The following is a 19,853-nucleotide window of genomic DNA, read 5'->3' as shown; positions in this document are numbered from 1 at the left end:
CTGTCCGGAAAGACCCAAGTGTCAGGCTTGAGTTGGCTTATAGCCTTTTTTTCACAAGAAAGAAAAATATTCTGCCAGCCTCCCCTTGTTCCCTGAGAAGATCCCCTTTCCCAGAAGAGTTGCTTTTACCCTGGCATTTCTTTCAGGCAGTGCTCCGGGCAGCCCGGAGGCCCTTGTAAGGCGCGAGCTGCGGCCCCCCCTCCTTCCTTTCGGCCGGAACCGCCATCTTCCAGGTAGGACCAGCGCGTGGCTCCTGGTGCCGCGTGTCCCACAGACTCGAATACTGATCCTGAGGCCGCTGCGGTCGTGCATTCAGGTCCTAGAAAGACGGTCTAGTCTGTCCGGGGCCCACTGACCTGGGTGGTGGAGCTATGTTCGTCCAGAACAGGAGTGGCCTGCGCCGGGCGTCGGCCGGGGGCTGAGGACCGGACGCCAAGGCCGTGGCTCTAAGAAGGGAGAGACCCGAGAAAAGCGAAGTCGAGTCACTGGGGTGAGGCAATGCGGGTCAGTCTGAGAAAGAATTTGTTTTTCCTGTGTCCCCATGGCTTCAGCCTCAGTGTTCTAGGTCTTCGGACAGGCTTTGTGCAGCCGCATGGCCCAGTGCTTTTCGAACTCTTCAGTATGGTGTTTTTGCTAGTCTTGTAAAGTCTAAACTTGTGATGCTGTTGGAAAGGGGCTTATGGGGTGATAGGAATGATTTTACGGGTGTAAAGACATGGACTTTAACCTCCGAGGAGGCCTGGGGTTTGAAAACCTGGGCTCGTGGTCCCAGAACAGAGAGGATGCCTTTCATGATAAGAGCTGTAGACCACTTGGCTTCAGTGTGTGAAATTAATCCCGTTTAAAGTGGGGGTCCCAGATCGCATTTGGACAAACGGAAAGTGCTTTCAGGCGCTTCCATGTTGCCACGAATACGGTTTTGTTAACGCTGGGGTGGCATGTGAATAGTTAGGATTTCATTTGGAATTTTAGGAGAAAGTCCTTGAATTGCCCCTTAATCATCCTTTTCTTTCCTTTTTTTTTTTTCCTCACTCCTCCCCCCCTTCTGTAAGTGGTACCTACCAGAGTTGAGCAGACTGCCGGTTGCATTTTACAGTGGGTCCTGTTACAGAATCTACAGCATTGCTGTGTCTGCGTTAATTATTACTAGTGATTTGAGCCAGCAGAGTATCTCTCCTTGTTTATGAACTTGACACTTTGGTACGAGTTGACACAAATGTAGAGAATTTGAGGATCAAAGTAGAATATCTGGCACTTGATAGATGCTTAGTTATCTTTTTAAAAAAGTAATGGAAGCGTTTGTTGCATCAGTGATTTGGCTTTGGTGAGTTAGGTGAAACATTGTGTTTCCATACCTCTCAAGCTAATGACTAAGGTACTTCGGAGTCTCTCTTCTTTAGGAAATGTTAAGGTACTTTAGAGTCTCTCTTCTTTAAAAAATGTTGATAAAAGGGTACCTTGGTGACTCAGGGCTTCTCCTCCCTCTGCTGTTCCCCCTTCTTGTGTGCTCTCTCATTCTCTCTCAAATGAATCTTTAAAAAAAGAACTGTTAATAAGAAATTGAATTATGTTACAATCCAGTCCAGTTAAGCCTGATTTACATACCACAAACCTTGTGGTAGAAGTAATTTTCATGGTAGTTCTGCCCTTGAATGACCTAGAGCAATAAAACCTGTTGTTTCAAACTTTTGAGAAATAGTGAAAGATTCCATGTGAAATGCCTGTATGTGAATTCTTAGATAATGATAATGAACTTACTGTGGTTAAGCAAATAGGCTAGAACTTCATGAATGCTTTGTAGATTTTACCACAGTTGATTGTAAGAGTATTAACTCCCATTTTGCAGATGAGGATCGGTGTTTAAATATAAATTTCCCAGGGGAACAAGTGGCAGAATCTCAGAATTAGGTCAGAAGTTATAAAACCTGTGTTTTTCCCCTTCAACTCTGCATATGTTTATTAGTGAGTGATGGGGTAAGTAGTCAGAAATAAATAGGAAGTGATTTGGATTCGTGACAGTTAACAGATGGTTGTGTAAGATACACTGTCACCAAAAAAGAAAAAAAATCAGTAAGAGAAGGGGTTTAATCTACCATATAAAAATGCAGGGTTGAGGGGTGCCTGGGTGGCTCAGTGGGTTAAAGCCTCTGCCTTTGGCTCAGGTTGTGATCCCAGGGTCCTGGGATGGAGCCCCGCACCAGGCTCTCTGTTCATTGGGGAGCCTGCTTCCCCCTCTCTCTCTGCCCGCCTCTCTGCCTACTGTCAAATAAATAATAAATATAATCTTAAAAAAAAAAAGACAAATGTCAGTTTTGCATTTGCATTTGACTGTTTTATACTTTGTTTTCAGTAATTTGCCAAAATGACCAACACAAAGGGAAAGAGGAGAGGTACCCGGTACATGTTCTCTAGGCCTTTTAGAAAACATGGTAAGTAAATTTACCCTCCTGTGAGAGCAAACATGGCACACATTGGTACAATGCATTCTTAACTAGATGGCAGTAATTAACCAGCACCTAACATGTTTTTGTAATAAATAAAAAGCATAAATTTCATATAGTAGTTTCTTACAAACAAGATTTAAAAATAAAACTGTCAAAGATAAAATATGTTGAAAGCTAGTAAGCTTACTTTTTTTTTTATAAGGTAGACTTCAATCTATACTGACGATACTGATTTTTTTCGGTGCAGGAGTTGTTCCTTTGGCCACATACATGCGAATCTACAAGAAAGGTGATATTGTGGACATCAAGGTAAATTCTAAAATTAGGTGAATAACCTACAGAATAATATTAGAAGGTAGAAAAGTTTAATCTAATATTGGAATTCAAATGTATGTTGCATCTGTTGGCTTTTTATTCTCCTGAATAGGGAAAAATCTTTGGTCTGAATAAGACCTCTTAAGTGTAGAATGGCTCATTTAATTCAGAAACCAGTCTCTGAAGTGCTATTCCAGAATCTAAGAATTTTCTCCTAACTTGTTTGATATTGGGTTGTGAAAAAGGAGTTTGTTGATAAAAGAAAGGGATAATACTTTGGTGCAAAATGTAATTGTTGATGGAGACAGAGATGGAGATTGTTATTTTTTAAAATAAACAGTAAAAGTTCTTTTGTGACCGGTATTTAAATGTATCCTGGTACTCTGGAGCTTAATGATGATTGTCTTTTTGATTGCTTGAAGCAGTGTGAAAAACACATTTCACCGGCTCTGAAAGCTCTTGAGTTGCCATTTGGAAGAAAAAATTTTTAGAGTATCTTAGTTACTTTAATGAGAGTCAGGATGTAAAAGGAAGGGGAAATGCTGGCATAACTTTCATCTCCTTTCTTAACAGGGAATGGGCACTGTTCAAAAGGGAATGCCCCACAAATGTTACCATGGCAAAACTGGAAGAGTCTACAATGTTACTCAGCATGCTGTTGGTATTGTTGTAAACAAACAAGTTAAGTAAGTAATATCAGAGTTCTTTTTAGCAGATTAGTATTCCTTCATACCCCCTTTTCACTTTGCCAATTGGACTTATGTCTTTATTGGTCATTCAAGTGGGGCAAAGGAAACATCCTTTTAAAACTCAAGCAAACTGGGTGTTTGCCTTGTATCCTGTCAGAGGAAACACATTGATCTAGACTTAATGGAAAGTTTTGTTAGGGTTTAGTGTTAAGCAGTTCTAGTTTTCAAAATATAAAAAGAAGTGTAAGTAGTAAATTCAGTTACTGATTTGGTTTTGGCTTATGGTATTTCAGGGTCTGTCACCTCATCAAAAGGAGGCTTAAGGGGTGCCTGGGTGGCTCAGTGGGTTAAAGCCTCTGCCTTCGGCTCAGGTCATGATCCCAGAGTCCTGGGATCATGAGCCTTGCATCGGCCTCTCTGCTCAGAAGGGAGCCTGCCCCTGCCCCGGCCTACTTGTGATCTGTCAAATACATAAATAAAATCTTTTTTAAAAAAGAACTCTTGGGCGCCTGGGTGGCTCAGTGGTTAAGCCGCTGCCTTTGGCTCAGGTCATGATCTCAGGGTCCTGGGATCGAGTCCCGCATCGGGCTCTCTGCTCGGCAGGGAGCCTGCTTCCTCCTCTCTCTCTCTCTGCCTGCCTCTCTGCCTACTTGTGATTTCTCTCTGTCAAATAAATAAATAAAATCTTTAAAAAAAAAAAAAAAAGGCTTGAAAGTGGAGGTGTTTGGTGATGTGTGGGTGGCACAGTCCATTAAGTATCTAACTCTTGGTTTTGGCTTGGCTTGTGGGATGGAGCCCCGAGTCAGTCTCCACAATCAGCATGGAGTCTGCTTAAGACTCCCCCTGCCCCCAATAAACCTTTTATTTTTAGAGAGAACGGGAGCAGCATGGGGAGGGGCAGAGGGAGAGAAGAGAAAGAATCTCTAGCAGACACCCTGCTGAGTGTAGATCCTGAAAATGGCTCAGTCCCATGACGCTGGGATGGTAACCTGAGAGTGGGATGCTCAACAGCTGAGCCACCCAGGCACCCCAGCGAATAAATGTTTAAAAAGGGAAAAAAAAAGGGGGCACCTGGGTGGCTCAGTGGGTTAAAGCCTTTGCCTTCGGCTCAGGTCATGATCCCAGGGTCCTGGGATCGAGCCCCACATCAGGCTCTCTGCTCAGCCGGGAGCCTGCTTCCCTCTCTCTTTCTGCCTGCCTCTCTGTCTGCTTGTGATCTCCATCTGTCAAATAAAAAAATAATAATAATTAAAAAAAAAAAAGGAAAAAAAAGTGGAGGTGTTTGCTTCAAGGTTTCTTCTAGCACGATTAATGATTATAAATTAGCCATCACCTTGCTGTGTAATCCTATTTGTAGGTAAAAGGTTTATGGTTTATTTAATAAATGAAATTGCTAAATAAAATCGGAATTTGTTAAATTTTTGCTGAAGCATTTATAGTAATGTTGATTCTCCCCAGGGGCAAGATTCTTGCCAAGAGAATTAATGTCCGCATTGAGCATATTAAACATTCAAAGAGCCGAGATAGCTTCCTGAAGCGTGTAAAGGAAAATGATCAGAAAAAGAAGGAAGCCAAAGAGAAAGGTACTTGGGTTCAGCTGAAGCGTCAGGTAAGTGCTTGACAAGATGGTTTTTGCTATTAATCTTCGGAAATTTAAAACTTGCTCAGTAGTTTTCATATGAAAGCGAATGAATTGAGTATTTTATTTCTTTGTTTCTGAGAACAGTTCAAAACTGAACATGTCCCTGATGTAATTGTTCCCTTGTTTTTTTCTTTTTCTTTTTTTTTTTTTTTAATTTTCAATAGCCTGCTCCACCCAGAGAAGCACATTTCGTGAGAACCAATGGAAAAGAGCCCGAACTGCTGGAACCCATTCCCTATGAATTCATGGCATGATAAATAAAAAGAAAATAAAAGACCTCAAGACTGTAAAATTGTTTCTCTTAATTGAGTAGAAGTGTAGTATCTTTTCCCGAAAAAGTATTTAAAGCAAACTTTGTGTCCTAATTCTTTGGGTGATGTCTTTATTTAAACTTAGTGGCTTTTTTCTTGCTGAAAGATCGGAGATGGTTTATCATAGAAAAGAATATACTCCGTTGGTTAGAAAACTGCCAGATATTACTTTAAAAATATTTGTAGTTGGAAAATAGTCTCTCCAAATCCCAAAGAGAAAAGAATTTTTAAAATATGTTATCTGTTGCATTGCATTTAAGCTTAGGGAAAGTTGAGTCTTAGAATTGTATCCTGCCTTAAATAGCCTTAAATAGCTGTGTTGTGAGGTTAAAAAACTTGCCTTTGAAGAGTACTATTTAAAAATAGATGATTTAAAGCACTTTGTTTGGTTCCTACTAAATTGTTTTCCCTATCATTTCCTGTTACGGTTTTTTGGCTCTTGGGGAAAATTTTGGTTCTTGGAATTGCTTGCTTTCCCCAGTTCCTTTGTACTTGTATCTTTCCCTGAAATACCTGTACTTTAAAAAGTTGGTGAATTCCTGATAGTCCTTTGTTCACTTTGAGTGTCATAGGTGAACCTTCCCTGATAAAAGTAATTTATGGAGAGGAATGAATGGAAGTGCTTGAAATCAGAGAAGAGAAATTATGGTTTGGAATGGTAGAATAAATCCCTTATGCCTGTTCCCACTACAGGTGTGTTCACAATTTTTAAAAACTTGATCTTCACATTAGATCTGGGGTTAAAAAACTCTTAGTATTCCTCCTGGGTCCTGGCACATGATAAGTATTTCTTTTATTTATTTTTTTTAAAGATTTTATTTATCTGACAGATCACAAGTAGGCAGGGAGGCAGGCAGAGAGGGGCAAAGAAGCTCCCCACCAAGCAGAGAGCCCAACACAGGACTTGATCCCAGGACCCCAAGATCATGATGCAAGCTGAAGGCAGAGGCTTAACCCACTGAGCCACCCAGGCACCCCATAAGTATTTCATAATTTTTTTAAAAAAAATTTATTTATTTGACAGAGATCACAAGTAGACAGGAGGAAGCAGGCTCCCTGCTGAACATAGAGCATAGATCCCAAGACCCTGAGATCATGACCTGAGCCGAAGGCAGAGGCTTAACCCTCTGAGCCACCCAGGTGCCCCTTCATAAATGTGTTTTGAATTGGGGGAAGCACTGCCTATTTTCTTTCTTTTTTTTTTTTTTTAATAAAGATTTTATTTATTTATTTGACAGAGAGAGATCACAAGTAGGCAGAGAGGCAGGCAGAGAGAGAGGAGGAAGCAGGCTCCCTGCCGAGCACAGAGCCCCATGCGGGACTCGATCCGGGGATGCGAGATCATGACCTGAGCCGAAAGCAGCGGCTTAACCCACTGAGCCACCCAGGCGCCCCTTGTTTTAGATTTTTAAAATTTATTTGAGAGGTAGCACAAGCTGGGAGGAGAAGGAAAAGCTGGCTCACTGCCAGCAGGGAACCTGATGGGCCTCAGTCTCAAGACCCTGGGATCATGACCTGAGCCAAAGGCAAATGCTTAACCAGTTGAGCCACCCAGGTGTGGCAGACATTTTCTAATTTCTGTATGTATGTTTAATCTTGTTTTCCTATGGACTTCACCAAACTAGAGTGATTTGGATTTTAAAGGTCTCATAACAGTTTTGTTCATGTGTAATTGAGATATTAAGTCTCCTACATGATGTGGAAAGATCAGGAAACCTCAAGCTTTGTTCAGTTTTCAGCAGTTTGTATTAACCTTCCTGTTGTCCCATGTAAAATGAGGGTATTATCTATATGTGTATAGGGATTGTACCAAATGATTCCCAGAGGTCCTTTATGCACATAGGACCTATGACTCCATTCCTATGACACCAGATGACAATTGTGACAAAAGACCTGGCAGAGGATCGGGTCCCTCAATTCAGGAGGGCTGGTGAAGGTGAATATTGAGAAAAAAGGGCTGTAAATATAACTAGTTTAGGGGAGTTCTTAGGGCAGGTCACCATAAAGGGAACTCTTCCAACTGATATATGATGTGGCAATTTTCTAATGCACTGTGAATGGCGATGGTACCGTGAATGTACATAAAGTTTATTTTTAGTATTGGAGTGCAGTCCGACTTGGTTTTGGCTTAGGTCTCAGCGTCATGAGACGCTGTAGGCTCCAGTGGTTGTCAACATTTTTTGGGAGCTTGTTAAAAATGTGGGCCTACTAAACAAATTCTGGAGATGAGCCCCACACTTCAGAACCTCTCTGGTGACTGATGCTTGCTCAAGTTTGAGAACCACTGATCTATGTATTTAGTCATCTCTAATATACTTGAGATTCAAATTTCAGAACTTAAGTTCCCTGAACCTCTATTTCCAGTTGTCTCTTGGGCAGCTCCATCTGGATATCCTGGAAACACACAGATTAGTTTGAAGAGGTTTTATTATTGGAGAAACAAATTGCATCAAACTCCCTAGCTTTGAGTAATGTGTGTGTGGTGATAAATTATGTGCCTGCCTTGAAGTGCAGGTCCTTTTAAATAATGAGAAATTGTTACAGATTGTAGAATTATAAAAGAATCTTACTGTACAATTCCCTTTTCTACACTTGGGGAGGATGAAAAATGTTCTAAATGTTAAACTTTCTGCCCTATTCTTAAATTAGAGCCATGATGGTAAATGAAGGTGCATGGCTCCTTGAACTTTCGATTTTATCTTTTCTGATCTAGCCAAGTACATTTTGAGAACTTCTGTTTTTGTTCAGTTGAGCCTGATCCCAAGGGCTGAATAAAATTACACTCAATGTTGTGGCAGAAAAAATCCCCAGTTTCATATCTACTGTATTCTCCCTAGAGTCAACCTTTTCTCTCTACTATGATAGAGGGAAAAAGTAGAAAAAAAACAATTTTGCTAAAACTTAGAAATAAAAGTTGATAACGAAGTAGGTTTATCTTTTTGAGAACAAGAGAAAACAATTAAATTTGGAATACATGTATTTATCCCATCCCCACTTAAAGGAAAACAATTGGTATTGTTCATACAAAAGCTTTCCCAGAATCTGTGAGACAAGTTACTCAGTTATGAGTAATAGCAATGAGGTAGCATCTGCAGCTCGTATTGCTGAAACAGAAAATTTACAGAGGAGTGAATAAGCCCAGGGTTTCTGTATTGTGGTTCTTTTCAAACTGCAAATGTGTGTGGTGAGGATTAACTGACAGGCTAGCTCATAAAGACCCAAGTGGAAAAAGCATAGAGAAAATGCTTTGACACCTACTTCCTTGCAAGATTGGGATTTATGGAAATCATTTGTTTGGGAAAAGAATGCATTGAGGTACTCTGTTCTAAATGAAGTGATGGCCTAGCTCAAATTGAGGATGTGATTGAACTTCTTGCTCCTGAGTGAGGAGGTTCAAAATAATTGCTTATGGAAAATGAATAAGTAAACAGTTCTAAGATCTTGAGAGTGAGATGATACTCTGTTCGTTAAATGCTCGTAACACTGACCCTATTACAGTCAGGGTTACCCTCCTTAAGAGTTTAGTGGCTTTACATAATTTCTAGATAAATCCCTGGGCATATAATGCATTGCCATCCACAGTCTGGTCCCCAACTTTTTGGACCATCCACCCCATCCTTCTAATGTTTGATACTACTCAGAGCTCCCCAGACTTGTATCATACTTCTACTTTCAGGATTTTGCTCATGCTGTTCCTTCAACTTGACATGCCATCTCCCACCTTCTGTTTCCACCTACCAAATATTACTCATGCTAGAGACCAGGCCATTTCTTCCTATAGCTTTCCCTGATTACCACCACCTCCCTCCCCCATTCAGATTTAATTCTCCCTATGGCAGTCTATAGGAAGTTGGCACCCCGACCTGCTTTGTCATTCCTTTGACATGACCAGAGTGTTTTCATCCTGCTTTTTGCATTGATGGAAAATGCCAAGATGAGAAATCAGAGGGGTTGGAGTGTCTCCTACTGAATGGCTCAATGACTTTGGGTAAGTAACTAACCTTGTCTGAACCTCAATTTAGGAGATTGTTAACCCACTTTACAGGTTTAGATTAAAAAAGAAATGGAATTTTTTGACAAATTTATGAAGAATAATTAATTTCGGGGCACCTGGGTGGCTCAGGGGGTTGAGCCTCTGCCTTCAGCTCGGGTTGTGATCTCAGGGTCCTGGGATTGAGCCCTGTATCGGGCTCTCTTCTCAGCGGGGAGCCTGCTCCCCTCCCCCCCCCCCGCCTGCTTCTCTGTGTACTTGTGATCTCTCTGTCAAATAAAATCTTAAAAAAAAAAAAGAATAATTAATTTCACTATGGAGATGTCTGTGAAGGCAGGCAGGAATGTCTTTTTTTTTTTTTTTTTTAAGATTTTATTTATTTATTTGACAGAGAGAGATCACAAGTAGGCAGAGAGGCAGGCAGAGAGAGAGAGAGAGGAGGAAGCAGGCTCCCCGTTGAGCAGAGAGCCCGATGCGGGACTCGATCCCAGGACCCTGAGATCATGACCTGAGCCGAAGGCAGCGGCCCAACCCACTGAGCCACCCAGGCACCCCAGGCAGGAATGTCTTATACCTTGTCATTCCCTCAGTAGATGATTGGTAATAGAAAATTAGCTATTCTTTGTATTCTGTACCAGCAGTTAGAGGAGCCTTGCAGCGAGTAGATTTTCAGTAATTTTGACTGTTGAAATAAACTAGGGAGCTAGTAGGAAAGCACAGTTTTTATTCTGGTGAAATTACCTAAAGGTAGTCTGTGAGTCTCCAGTAAGTTCATTGTTCAAGGATTTAGGATACATACAAAGAGTTGGTATTAGGAGGGGATGGATGGTGGAGAGGGGTTCTTGAACTGGAGGAGGACCATTGGCAGCTTTGCCTCAGGACTAGCAATCAAGCTTATTTAGCTGATAAAGGGTTAATAACTTCCCAAGGCTGTTATTTGCAAATTACAGAATTCTGCCCTTCATACTCATTCTGAACACCCATAGGATTTGTGTATCCACATCTGTGCCTACGCATTTCCATTATCATTTTAAAAACCACTTCAGTATGCCTGTGTTACTTTGGTTGCAGTACACTTACATAACTCTGGACACAAAGAAATCCAAGATGAAATAGAACTCAAGCAGCAACAATTTAGGCAATGCTATTTATAATGTTCAGTAACTGTTCAGTAAGATACTGTCTGTATTAAAAGGTCATGGATTATCTTGTCTATTTGCAAATGCAAAGAGCTTTCCAAGGAGAATGAAATAACATTTTGAGCTCTGAGCAAAGGTGCGAATGTGAATGCAAAATGGAACGTAATTATCAGTGGACAGAGAACAGTCGTAGGAATCTTACTTATTGGGCGACCTTAAACTAAAATGATCTTACTCCTGACAGGGAATATAGGATATGGAATGAGGTGTAGCGGTAAGTCCAAGATTCAGCCAAGAAAGTGCTCTCTTTTCCCTTGACAGTTCTGCATTTTAATCCCAGGAGAGTGAAAGGTGTTTGTGGCAGAGTTGGGTGATTCTTGCTCAACAGTGACCCGTTCTTCTGTTCTTCTATTTCTTGATTTTTAATGGGGGAGCAAGTTGTCTGCTAGCTCCTGGGGAGGAGTTAGGGTTGTTCTAAGGTAGTGACAATCCCAGTCTTTTTTGCTAGTACTTGGATAAACTCTCAGCTTCTCAGTACTGGAGACTGAGAGGTAAGAGAAAGTCTGCTGGGTTCTGAGAATTATTTTATTTCATAATGGAGATGAATAGAGTCCCACTCTCCCTTGCTTTGGTGAGGACTTGGTGTTTGGTGAAACGGGGTCCATTTTGTGTTCAAAGAGAGCCAAGAGCATCTGGGACCAACAATTTGGACCCCTGTCACTGAAGAGCTGAAGGATCCCTGGAGCCTAATAGTTTCATGGTTGTTCTATAAATAGTAACTGTCTTTATGGTTCTCTCTCCCCTGTCAAGGAATGAGGTGCCCTGCTTTAAGTCTTTCCAGTTAAACTGAAGTTGAACAGAAGGGGATTGCCTTATAAGCTGCCAAAAGTCAGTGCAACTGAAATACAGCAGTTCATCTCAGGACATTTCCTGGAACACTTTCTCTAGAGAGTAGGTTGCTCTCAAAACCAAGCTATTGGGGTAATGGTTACACACATGACTCCTGTCTTTTCCAGTTCACACAGTGAAGACATCATTTATTCATTTATTCATTCAGAAAGTTGATCAATGAAAAAGGACCTTCTAAGTCCAGGGTGTCACTATGTGCTGGTGCTAAAGACACAAGCTAGAGTCTCTGCCCCTGCGCCCCTCCCCATCCGCTGAGACACTCATAAAACAAATTTTACAGAAAGTAACAGTTGAGATCAGTGCTGCTAAGAGTGTCCTAAGAGGGAGCAACTGGGAGATAGGGGCAGGGATGGTTGATCGAAGAAAGCTTCCAAGAGAGGAGCACGTAAACAAGTCCTCATCTAGTCCTAGTCTACAGCGGGAGTCCTGAAGAATTCACCTGAGAGGTGAAGAAAGCAGTGGGGCTGGAAAGGGGGAGATGCCAAGGGGTGTAGGCAATAGAAATGGTGGAACTTGAAGTGAGAGTGGTTGGGAGTCAAGGATGGCTCCTAGGTTGCTGGTTTGGAATTCTGAGTAGATGGAGGGAAACATGCATTCGTGTAGCTGGTTGCTGAAAGTGGATTCCATTCTCTATCCCTCTCTGCATCCCACCCAGCCCTTTCTTTTTTCTTTAAAATATCTATTTCAGAGAGATAGGTAGTGCATGAGCCCGGAGGAGGGGAGGGGAGGACAGAGGGAGAGGAAGCAGACTCCCCACTGAGGGGTGAGTCCAAGGCAGGGCTCCATCTCCCAACCCAGAGATTATGACCTGAGCCCCTGAGTGGAGACCAAGATCTCGATGATGAACCGATGACTGAGCCACACAGCCCTTTCAAATGTGATTTCAGTGCCCTCCGCGGAGGAGTGGAGTGGATCCCTTCCCCTCTCCTTGAATTTGGGCTGGAATTGTGACTGCAGCAGAGGTTATGGTTTCCACCCTGGAGTGAGGCTCAAAGGGCCTTTTCACTCTGAAACCTGCTCAGCCACGGGGAGAGCAAACCTTAGCCAGCCAGTGTGTGTGTGGGTGGGTGGGTGGACTCAAACTTGTGAATCTGCCACTGCCCCTCCCCCACCACTGCTGACAGCTGGCCAGCTACCATCCCGGGCTCCCAGCTCTTTGCAGATACATGAAAGGGCCCAGCCAAGATCAACTGAGTCTGGCCTAGATTAGGATAATGTACCCACTGACCTACACAGGTGAGCAACTAAGGGGGGTTGCTGTTTTAAGCCATTAAGTTTCCAGCAGTTTGCAGCAAAAGCTAACTAATACAACCAAGACAGAGAAAGCGATAAGGATGGGGCCCTCCATTAGGCAATTCAACATATGAAGCTGGTATACTGGAGGCCAGAAGCATGAAGTTCTAACCTGTAAGGATCAAATCCCAAGCCTTCTGCCTTACTATGGTGGGCTCCCCAAACCCAAGACCAGGCCATTTGTCTCTTTTGTGTCCCCTTCTTCCAACTCCCCATCCTTATCCTAAACTTCATTTTACACTTGGAAGTAAATGCTTGGGGGCATCTGGGTGGCTCAGTTGGTTAAGAGTCTGCCTTCGTGATCATGATCCCAGTGAGGACCTGGGATGCAGCCCCTTATCAGGCTACCTGTTCAGTGGGAAGCCTGCTTCTCCCTCTCCCTCTCCCCTGCTTGTGTTGTCTCTGTTTCCGTGTCTCTCTGTCAAATAAATAAATAAATAAAATCTTTTTTTTTTAAAAAGTACGTGAATAATAAAAGCAAATGCATGACTCAAGTGCATAGGACAGTATTAATGACAGAGAATTAGTCCAAAGAGCCAAAGCTCCCAGAGGATGGAATGTGTATTGAGTGTTCACCAATGAGCGGATTAAACCAAGGCCAGCAGGGAGGGTCTGAGGTTGGAGCCTGAGCAGCAATTACTGACCCAAGGCTTCACAAACCTGGAGCAGTCACAGTGACTGCAATTCCCTTACTCGGCTCCTAATTCAGGGCTTTACCCTTCTCCTTTTTCCTCAGTAATCTCACCCCTCAGCATCTTATTAAAATAAAAAGGGCAACAGACCCAACAGGAATTTATCCCTCCCATTGTTGCAGAAACATCCGACTGATGGCACTTTTTCCTCTTTCTTCCCTCCCGCAGCTCATAACTGATCTCGGGTTCACCCACTGGTCTAGTGACACGGGCTAGCCTCTGCGGGGTGGAGGGCCCCCCGGGCGGCGCCGGCACAGCCTGACGAGAGGCCTCCCACGCGCTCGCGGGACTGTGGCGGTCCTTCTGGGGCCCGGGGCGGAGCGCGGCAGGCGGTGAGGGGGTGCGCCCGCCCCCGGGGCCCGGCCACTCGTCACTCCTGCGTCGGCCTTCTCCGCCGCTGAGAGAAGGGGCGGGAAGGGGCGGGGCCGGAGGCGGCCGCCCCGCCCCCACGGCGCGCGCCCAGCCCTTTAAAAGCCGCCCACCCTGCAAGCTCTGGCGGACGCCGCGGTCCCCGCGCACCTGTGATCCTACGCTGTCTGCTCGCGAACCGCTCCGCCGCGCTCGAGGCCGGACTCGGCCGGCTTGCGCTCTCGGTGGCTGGACCCGCTCGACAGACGCGCTCTCCATGCGGCCGCCAACCATGTCTGGGCACTGTTTGCTCGCGCCCATCCCCGAGTCCTCCTCCGACTGCCTCCTGCCCAAGGACATCAAGCTGGCCGTGCTGGGCGCCGGCCGGGTGGGCAAGAGCGGTGAGTACCCAGGGGGCCGCGCCGGGACGACCGGGCGTTGGGGAAGAGCCGGAGCTCTGGGCGGAGGGGAGGGGGATGGAGCGCCAGGAAGAACCTGGAAGTTTCCGCGCCAGCCACGGCTCTCCCCGGCCAGCCCGCTTTCCCCGCTGCTTCCCCGGGGCGTCTACTCCTGGGCTCGCGCCTGGCTTGCCCCCTGCAGGAGGAGGGAGGCTGGCGCGGCAGGTGGACACCTGCGGTCACACCCGCCGCAAAACCCGTGGGAGACTGCCACGGCCGCACCTTTGGCTTTGCAGAGCTTTGCAACGCGGGCAATACCCGCTGTTCTGCGGCCCGGTGCCCTCTCCTTTTCCACGAGAGCGTCCCGGCTTTACTGTTTTGTTCTGTTTAACTGATTTAACTGTTTTTCCTATTTTTCCTTTTCAGCAATGATCGTGCGCTTCCTGACCAAGAGATTCATCGGCGATTATGAACCGAATACAGGTTAGAATAATTTCGTGTTCTGTGCTTTTGTGGCCGCATGCTCCGATTTTCTTTTTTCTGATACGTGTGTACGAATTTTAAAGCAAACTCTCCTTCATCCTTCAGGCAAATTGTATTCACGGCTGGTCTACATAGAGGGAGACCAGCTATCCCTGCAGATCCAGGACACCCCCGGGGGCATCCAGGTAAGGACAGCCCGGAGCAAAACAGCTCACCGCCTCCCACACACCCGGGGGCTCCCCAGCAGGAGCAAGATGTGTAAACACACCTGTTTGGCATTTCCGTGAAGGCCTGGGCTGTCTGCAGGGGGGCTGTTAGCAACCCTCCTGGTGGGGACAGGGTGAGTGGATGGTTAGACTGGCAGTTTCCTCCAGTCCAGCATCTCCAAAGGGGAGAGATAGGTAACAGCCTCTTTGCAGCTCTGGGTGAGACATCACTCACAACTTGCGGGGTTGGGGCTCACCGCGTTTTTCAGATCCGGGCCATGAACCCATTAACCGAACTGTTGGTGGTAGGATTCCTGAGCGAGTCCTATCCCCTCGCAAGGACAGCAAGAGTGCTTCTGTTTGTAACTGTTCCCTCAAGTAGTTAATTGCAACCAGATAACCCCCTGGCAAGCAGTCAGGAATTTAACTTGATTAACAAGTTATTAATTGCTCTCCCTTGGAGGGAGAGCAATTTCTGTTCTTCTTGTGGAAGAACAGAAAGAAGGAATTTGTTTCTGTAACATTCTCAAAAGGACATGCTAAAAATATTTTTATGGGCTTGGGAAAAGATATTTATCTTGGCTTATTTTCAAAGTTTTGTTTATTTTCAGTTCCCTAAAGATTGCGCCATTCTTCTTTGAAAGTTCTCAGTGAAGTCATTCTGCAGTCAGCCAGGGCTTGCCACAGAATATCCGCCAAGGGGGGGGTTAAGGATAATGCATTGGCAACAGCCATAAAATAACCCTGGCAGGGAGCTTGCTCTTCCTGCATCCAAAGCGGCCTCCTGCAGAAGCTAGGTAGCGTCTGCAAACTGTATTTAACATTTCTCTTTTGAATGCGTTTTTGCAAGTGTTTTTCTGATGTTATTTTGAGTCCTCTCCCACTGAGGGCTTCCTTGATCCAGACTCATTTTGATCTTTCTTAGGTCCAAGACAACCTGACCCAAGTAGTTGATTCCCTGTCCAAGTGCGTGCAGTGGGCAGAGGGCTTTCTGCTGGTCTACTCCATCACAGACTACGACAGCTACCAGTCCATCCGTCCCCTTTACCACCACATCCGGAAGGTCCACCCTGACTCTAGGGCCCCTGTCATTATCGTGGGCAACAAGGGAGACCTTCTCCATGCCCGTCAGGTGCAAACGCATGATGGCATTCAACTGGCCAATGAACTCGGCAGCCTGTTCCTTGAAATTTCCACCAGTGAAAACTATGAGGATGTCTGTGATGTGTTTCAGCATCTCTGTAAAGAGGTGAGCAAGCTGCACAGCCTCAGCGGGGAGAGGAGGAGGGCCTCCATCATTCCCCGGCCGCGCTCTCCCAACATGCAAGACCTCAAGAGGCGCTTCAAACAGGCTCTGTCTTCCAAAGTGAAATCCCCCTCTGCACTGGGGTAAACCCATCTCACACCAATTTGGCTTTTTTTTTACTGTGCATTTGTGCAGCTGAAAAAGACTGGGGACCTCCCTTTTTAATTGCACATTCAAAGTTTATTTTTATAAAGACTATTGGTTTTCAAGTATATGTGTATTTCTGAAAACCCAGTGATTGCCTAGAAGTTGGTAGAGATTTTTTTAAACAAAATGATTTTTTTTTTTTTACTCTAACCGCTAGCCACTTTTCCATTAAAGGCAAAATGGCAACATTGCTCCTTGTTTTCTAAATGCCTTTTTATAGAAATCAGACTTGCACCAGAGCCCAGAACGGCTCCATGCTTGCCCTCAGTCTGAACTCCTCTCCGTGTCTTGTGGTACTAGGGGGGGCTGATGTAGAGGGAATCTGTTGTGGAAGAAAGAATGTGGAGGAGAAAAGATTTGAGCAACTGCAGGATGTCTGTCAACTAGGGCACTTTGCCACCGGCATGAAATTGATACCATGTGATTTTCAAGGAAAGGGGTTCATAGTATGCTGGTGTTAACAAGTTGGAAACATGAATGGCTGTTTTATTTATGGTGCAAATGGAAGTCTACCCTCTCTACCTGCATTAGAAAACAGAAATTCCTCATGTCAGTAAGTACACCCTACCTAGAGTTGCCTAAACATTCTCCTTCCCAGGGTGCCGAGGTGGCTCAGTCCCTTAGTGTCAGATTCTTGATTTTGGCTCCGGTCACGATTTCAGGGTCGTGGGATTGAGCCCCACGTTGGAACCTGTATTGGGCTCCATGCTGGGCATGGAACCTGCTTAAGGGTCTCCCTCTCCCTGTGTTCCTTCCCTCCTCCCCCACCCCCCAAATTCTTCTTCCTGCTCTTTCTCCCTGACCCTCGAATCCAACAGGGCACCTTATCTGTCAGTTCTCTTTCCTGTTTTTCTCTGAAGCATCACTCTGCCAGAGTCCAGGCCTGTACAGCTCTCTTGCCTAGACTGGCAGGCAAGTGGAGGTGAGACCGGTTTCTTGGCCTCTGGACTGACACCCCTCTAATTCTTTCTTTACACCAGAACAACCTGACGAAAACCAACCCTAATCATTTATTTCCATAGGTTGAAAAACCTCAGCTGTGTTTCCCTTAGCTGCCGGATAAAATATAAATGAGGCATGGCATCAAGATTCTTTACTACCTCAGAGTACCTGGGTGGCTCTGGTTAAGCTTCTGCTTTCAGCTTAGATCATGATCCCAGGGTCCTGGGATCAAGTCCCGCATTGGGCTCCCTGCTCAGCGGGAAGCCTGCTTCTCCCACTCCCACTCCAAATAATTAAGGAAAAATACGATTTTGAATCTATTATCTTTGAAAGAGTGCCTAATTCTTCTTCCTCAAAACAAAAGCAGTTCTATCATCATTATCTTCTGTTACCGTACATCTTAACTTCATAGGAGAGGACAGGAAGCAACAGGCTGACCCAATCATTGCCACACCCCCAGCATGCCCAGACTGCCACCCAGTGCCCAGGGCTCCTTTTCCTCTAAGGAGTGGAGATCAGACATCCCATGGGAAAGAGCTTTGAACATCCCATGGGAAAATTCATCATGGAAAAGCTAAAAAGAACAATATGAGAGATGTCCCAAGGCAGCCTGTGATGAAGTTCCAAGTGAGAATGGTAAGGACAGGAAGTACCCTTGAGCTCTCCAGTGGGGAGCACAGTGGGGACCAGAAGGGTCAAAAGATGAGTCACAGGGCAGTTCTAAAGGGGGTAGCAGCCTCTTGGGGCTCAGGCAGGCTGGAAGGTCAAGCGGAAAGCACTCCCCATGGTATTTTTTCCTGTCCTCAGCATCACAAATAACTGATCTCCGGGGCCTCAAAGCTTCCTTTATTTCTGGTCCCCAGAACAGACCCAACATACATACTGGCGCTCTGGTGTCAGAAGAACCCCAGTTCCCGTTCCCCAGGCCTCCTGCTGATGGGGGTGAGGTGCGTGGGATGCATCTGGAAGGAGCCCTGGGATAGTGGCCCTGGAGATGGGGGAGGGGAGCCTGGAGTTATCAGGAGGCAGTTAGGGTGGAAAGCTGTCAGATTTGCTGGTAGGAAAGAGGGTCTGAGGATTTGGGCTTGACTGGATGCTGAGGAAGCCCTTTGAGGAAGCTTAGCTCTGAGCCCACTTCCCCTTCCTGCAGAAGTGGGGTGGGCAGAGCCATCAGAGCCCTGGGTGGGTCACAGCTCATTGGGCAGGAGATTGGAAAGGTGGGCAGGTGGGTAAGAATATCCCCAGATCTTTATCACAGTTTCACCTTCCCTCTGCAGTGTCATCCCCAGTGTCCTCTCCATCCTCATGGCCCCTCCTCCGTCTGTGCCCCCTCCACCACCTCCTGCCTCTGTTTCTGAGACCACCCTACCCCCCCCCCCCCCCCCCTGTCTCCATCTCCACAGCCGCCGCTCATCCTCCTTCTGGTCGAGGCTTTGTTAGAATTCTGTTCTGAAACTGCAGCATGATTTAATTAACATGCCTATGTGGTGTGGTCCCGGAGATACAGATGAAACCCAAATGGCTAAACTGTACATCCTGCAACATTCTGTGCCTCCCATGCCCCTCATGAAAAGCAAACTCGAATAATGGGAAAATCAATCTATCACAACGTAAGAAAATAAACTTGTTTCGCTTGTATCGAGGCAAAGGGCACAACGGAAGTTCTAAAGTTCTAAAGTTTCTTAATATCTCTTTAGAGGACTGGATTAAAATAGCTGTGGAAGGCAGCAGCAAACAATAGAGCAAATGGAAAAGACAAGACGACTGTTTAGTCATGAACTTGGGGCTCGAATAGCTTTTTTGTTCTGTGCATGTGTTGTAATTTCTACTTCTCACTATGCAATATTAGTGATTCAGATGTATAATGTGATGATATTTTGTATGATTGATAATTTTTTCTTACCATTTGATATGTCTCCAAAAGGCGGGATATTTTTAAAGACTTTGTTAAAATGAGTCTTAAGCTATCTTGACACTCAATAAGAAAGGCATGATAGGGGGCGCCTGGGACGTCTCTCTCTGCCTGCCTCCCTGCGTACTTGTGATCTCTCTCTTTGTCAAATAAATAAATAAATAAAATCTTGAAAGAAAGAAAGAAAGAAAGGATGATATATAAAACTCAGACACCATGAAGAGAGCTAGGGGTTCAAGAAAAAAATGATTAGTTTGCAACAGCAAAAACAGAGCAGAAATTTGCCTATCCTGGATAGCACAGCCAGCCCTCATGTCTGGATTGCCCCCATGTTATTGTTGTTATTGTTCTTCTCCACCTCCTTCTTCTTTTTAAAGATTTTATTCATTTATTAGAGAGCGCACAAGCAGGAGGAGTGGCAGGTTGAGCGAGAAGCAGGCTCCCCAGTGAGCTAGGAGCTGATGTGGGACTCAATCCTTGGATCCTGGGATCCTGACCTGAGCCGAAGGCAGACACTCAAGTGACTGAGCCACTCAGGGGTCCCACCCCCATGTCCATGTCTTTCTGCCTCAGGAGAGAATGAGCTCCATAGGGGCTGGACAGGTCCTCCACCTTCTTTGGCTCCACAGCACCTGCTGGAGTGTTCGCTGTAAGAGAGGATCCCCAGAAACATGGGCTACAGCGAA

The 19,853-nt window shown here is 45.2% G+C and overlaps 2 protein-coding genes and 2 non-coding genes across 6 annotated transcripts; all 4 read left to right on the top strand.

Moving 5' to 3' along the window:
* The first annotated feature begins 102 nt into the window (after positions 1-102).
* On the top strand, positions 103-5,382 carry RPL21 (ribosomal protein L21). Of its 3 annotated transcripts, none has more exons than XM_059144037.1 (6): positions 103-233; positions 2,351-2,429; positions 2,692-2,753; positions 3,333-3,445; positions 4,907-5,057; positions 5,255-5,382. In XM_059144037.1, exons 2-6 carry the CDS (start codon positions 2,363-2,365, stop codon positions 5,342-5,344), a joined length of 483 nt encoding a protein of 160 aa, XP_059000020.1. In that variant the 5' UTR covers positions 103-233; positions 2,351-2,362; the 3' UTR covers positions 5,345-5,382. The 3 variants fall into 3 exon arrangements, with proteins under 3 accessions (XP_059000020.1, XP_059000021.1, XP_059000023.1); XM_059144038.1 differs by lacking the exon at positions 103-233 and adding an exon at positions 240-504; XM_059144040.1 differs by lacking the exon at positions 103-233 and adding an exon at positions 241-490.
* On the top strand, positions 3,147-3,217 carry LOC131814218 (small nucleolar RNA SNORD102). The gene has a single exon (XR_009347209.1). It is a non-coding gene; the product is annotated as a small nucleolar RNA SNORD102 (small nucleolar RNA).
* Positions 3,490-3,616, top strand: LOC131814227 (small nucleolar RNA SNORA27). The gene has a single exon (XR_009347218.1). It is a non-coding gene; the product is annotated as a small nucleolar RNA SNORA27 (small nucleolar RNA).
* Positions 5,383-13,889: 8,507 nt separating the features above from the next.
* On the top strand, positions 13,890-16,504 carry LOC131813522 (ras-like protein family member 11A). The gene is made up of 4 exons (XM_059143849.1): positions 13,890-14,174; positions 14,598-14,654; positions 14,760-14,839; positions 15,786-16,504. Exons 1-4 carry the CDS (start codon positions 14,051-14,053, stop codon positions 16,251-16,253), a joined length of 729 nt encoding a protein of 242 aa, XP_058999832.1. The 5' UTR covers positions 13,890-14,050; the 3' UTR covers positions 16,254-16,504.
* Positions 16,505-19,853: the final 3,349 nt, after the last annotated feature.

Source organism: Mustela lutreola, chromosome 13 (assembly GCF_030435805.1).
Source record: "Mustela lutreola isolate mMusLut2 chromosome 13, mMusLut2.pri, whole genome shotgun sequence".
NCBI classification, from domain to species: domain Eukaryota; kingdom Metazoa; phylum Chordata; class Mammalia; order Carnivora; family Mustelidae; genus Mustela; species Mustela lutreola.
This window is presented reverse-complemented; position numbering and strand designations above follow the sequence as displayed.

Excerpts from the sequence above, each read along its gene's own strand:
- RPL21 (XM_059144037.1), top strand. The coding sequence starts at position 2,363 with ATGACCAACACAAAGGGAAAGAGGAGAGGTACCCGGTACATGTTCTCT. Across the intron at positions 2,430-2,691 it reads TAGGCCTTTTAGAAAACATG|GAGTTGTTCCTTTGGCCACA; the intron begins GTAAGTAAATTT and ends TTTTCGGTGCAG. Across the intron at positions 5,058-5,254 it reads GGGTTCAGCTGAAGCGTCAG|CCTGCTCCACCCAGAGAAGC; the intron begins GTAAGTGCTTGA and ends AATTTTCAATAG.
- LOC131813522 (XM_059143849.1), top strand. The coding sequence starts at position 14,051 with ATGCGGCCGCCAACCATGTCTGGGCACTGTTTGCTCGCGCCCATCCCC. Across the intron at positions 14,175-14,597 it reads CGGCCGGGTGGGCAAGAGCG|CAATGATCGTGCGCTTCCTG; the intron begins GTGAGTACCCAG and ends TTTCCTTTTCAG. Across the intron at positions 14,840-15,785 it reads ACACCCCCGGGGGCATCCAG|GTCCAAGACAACCTGACCCA; the intron begins GTAAGGACAGCC and ends GATCTTTCTTAG.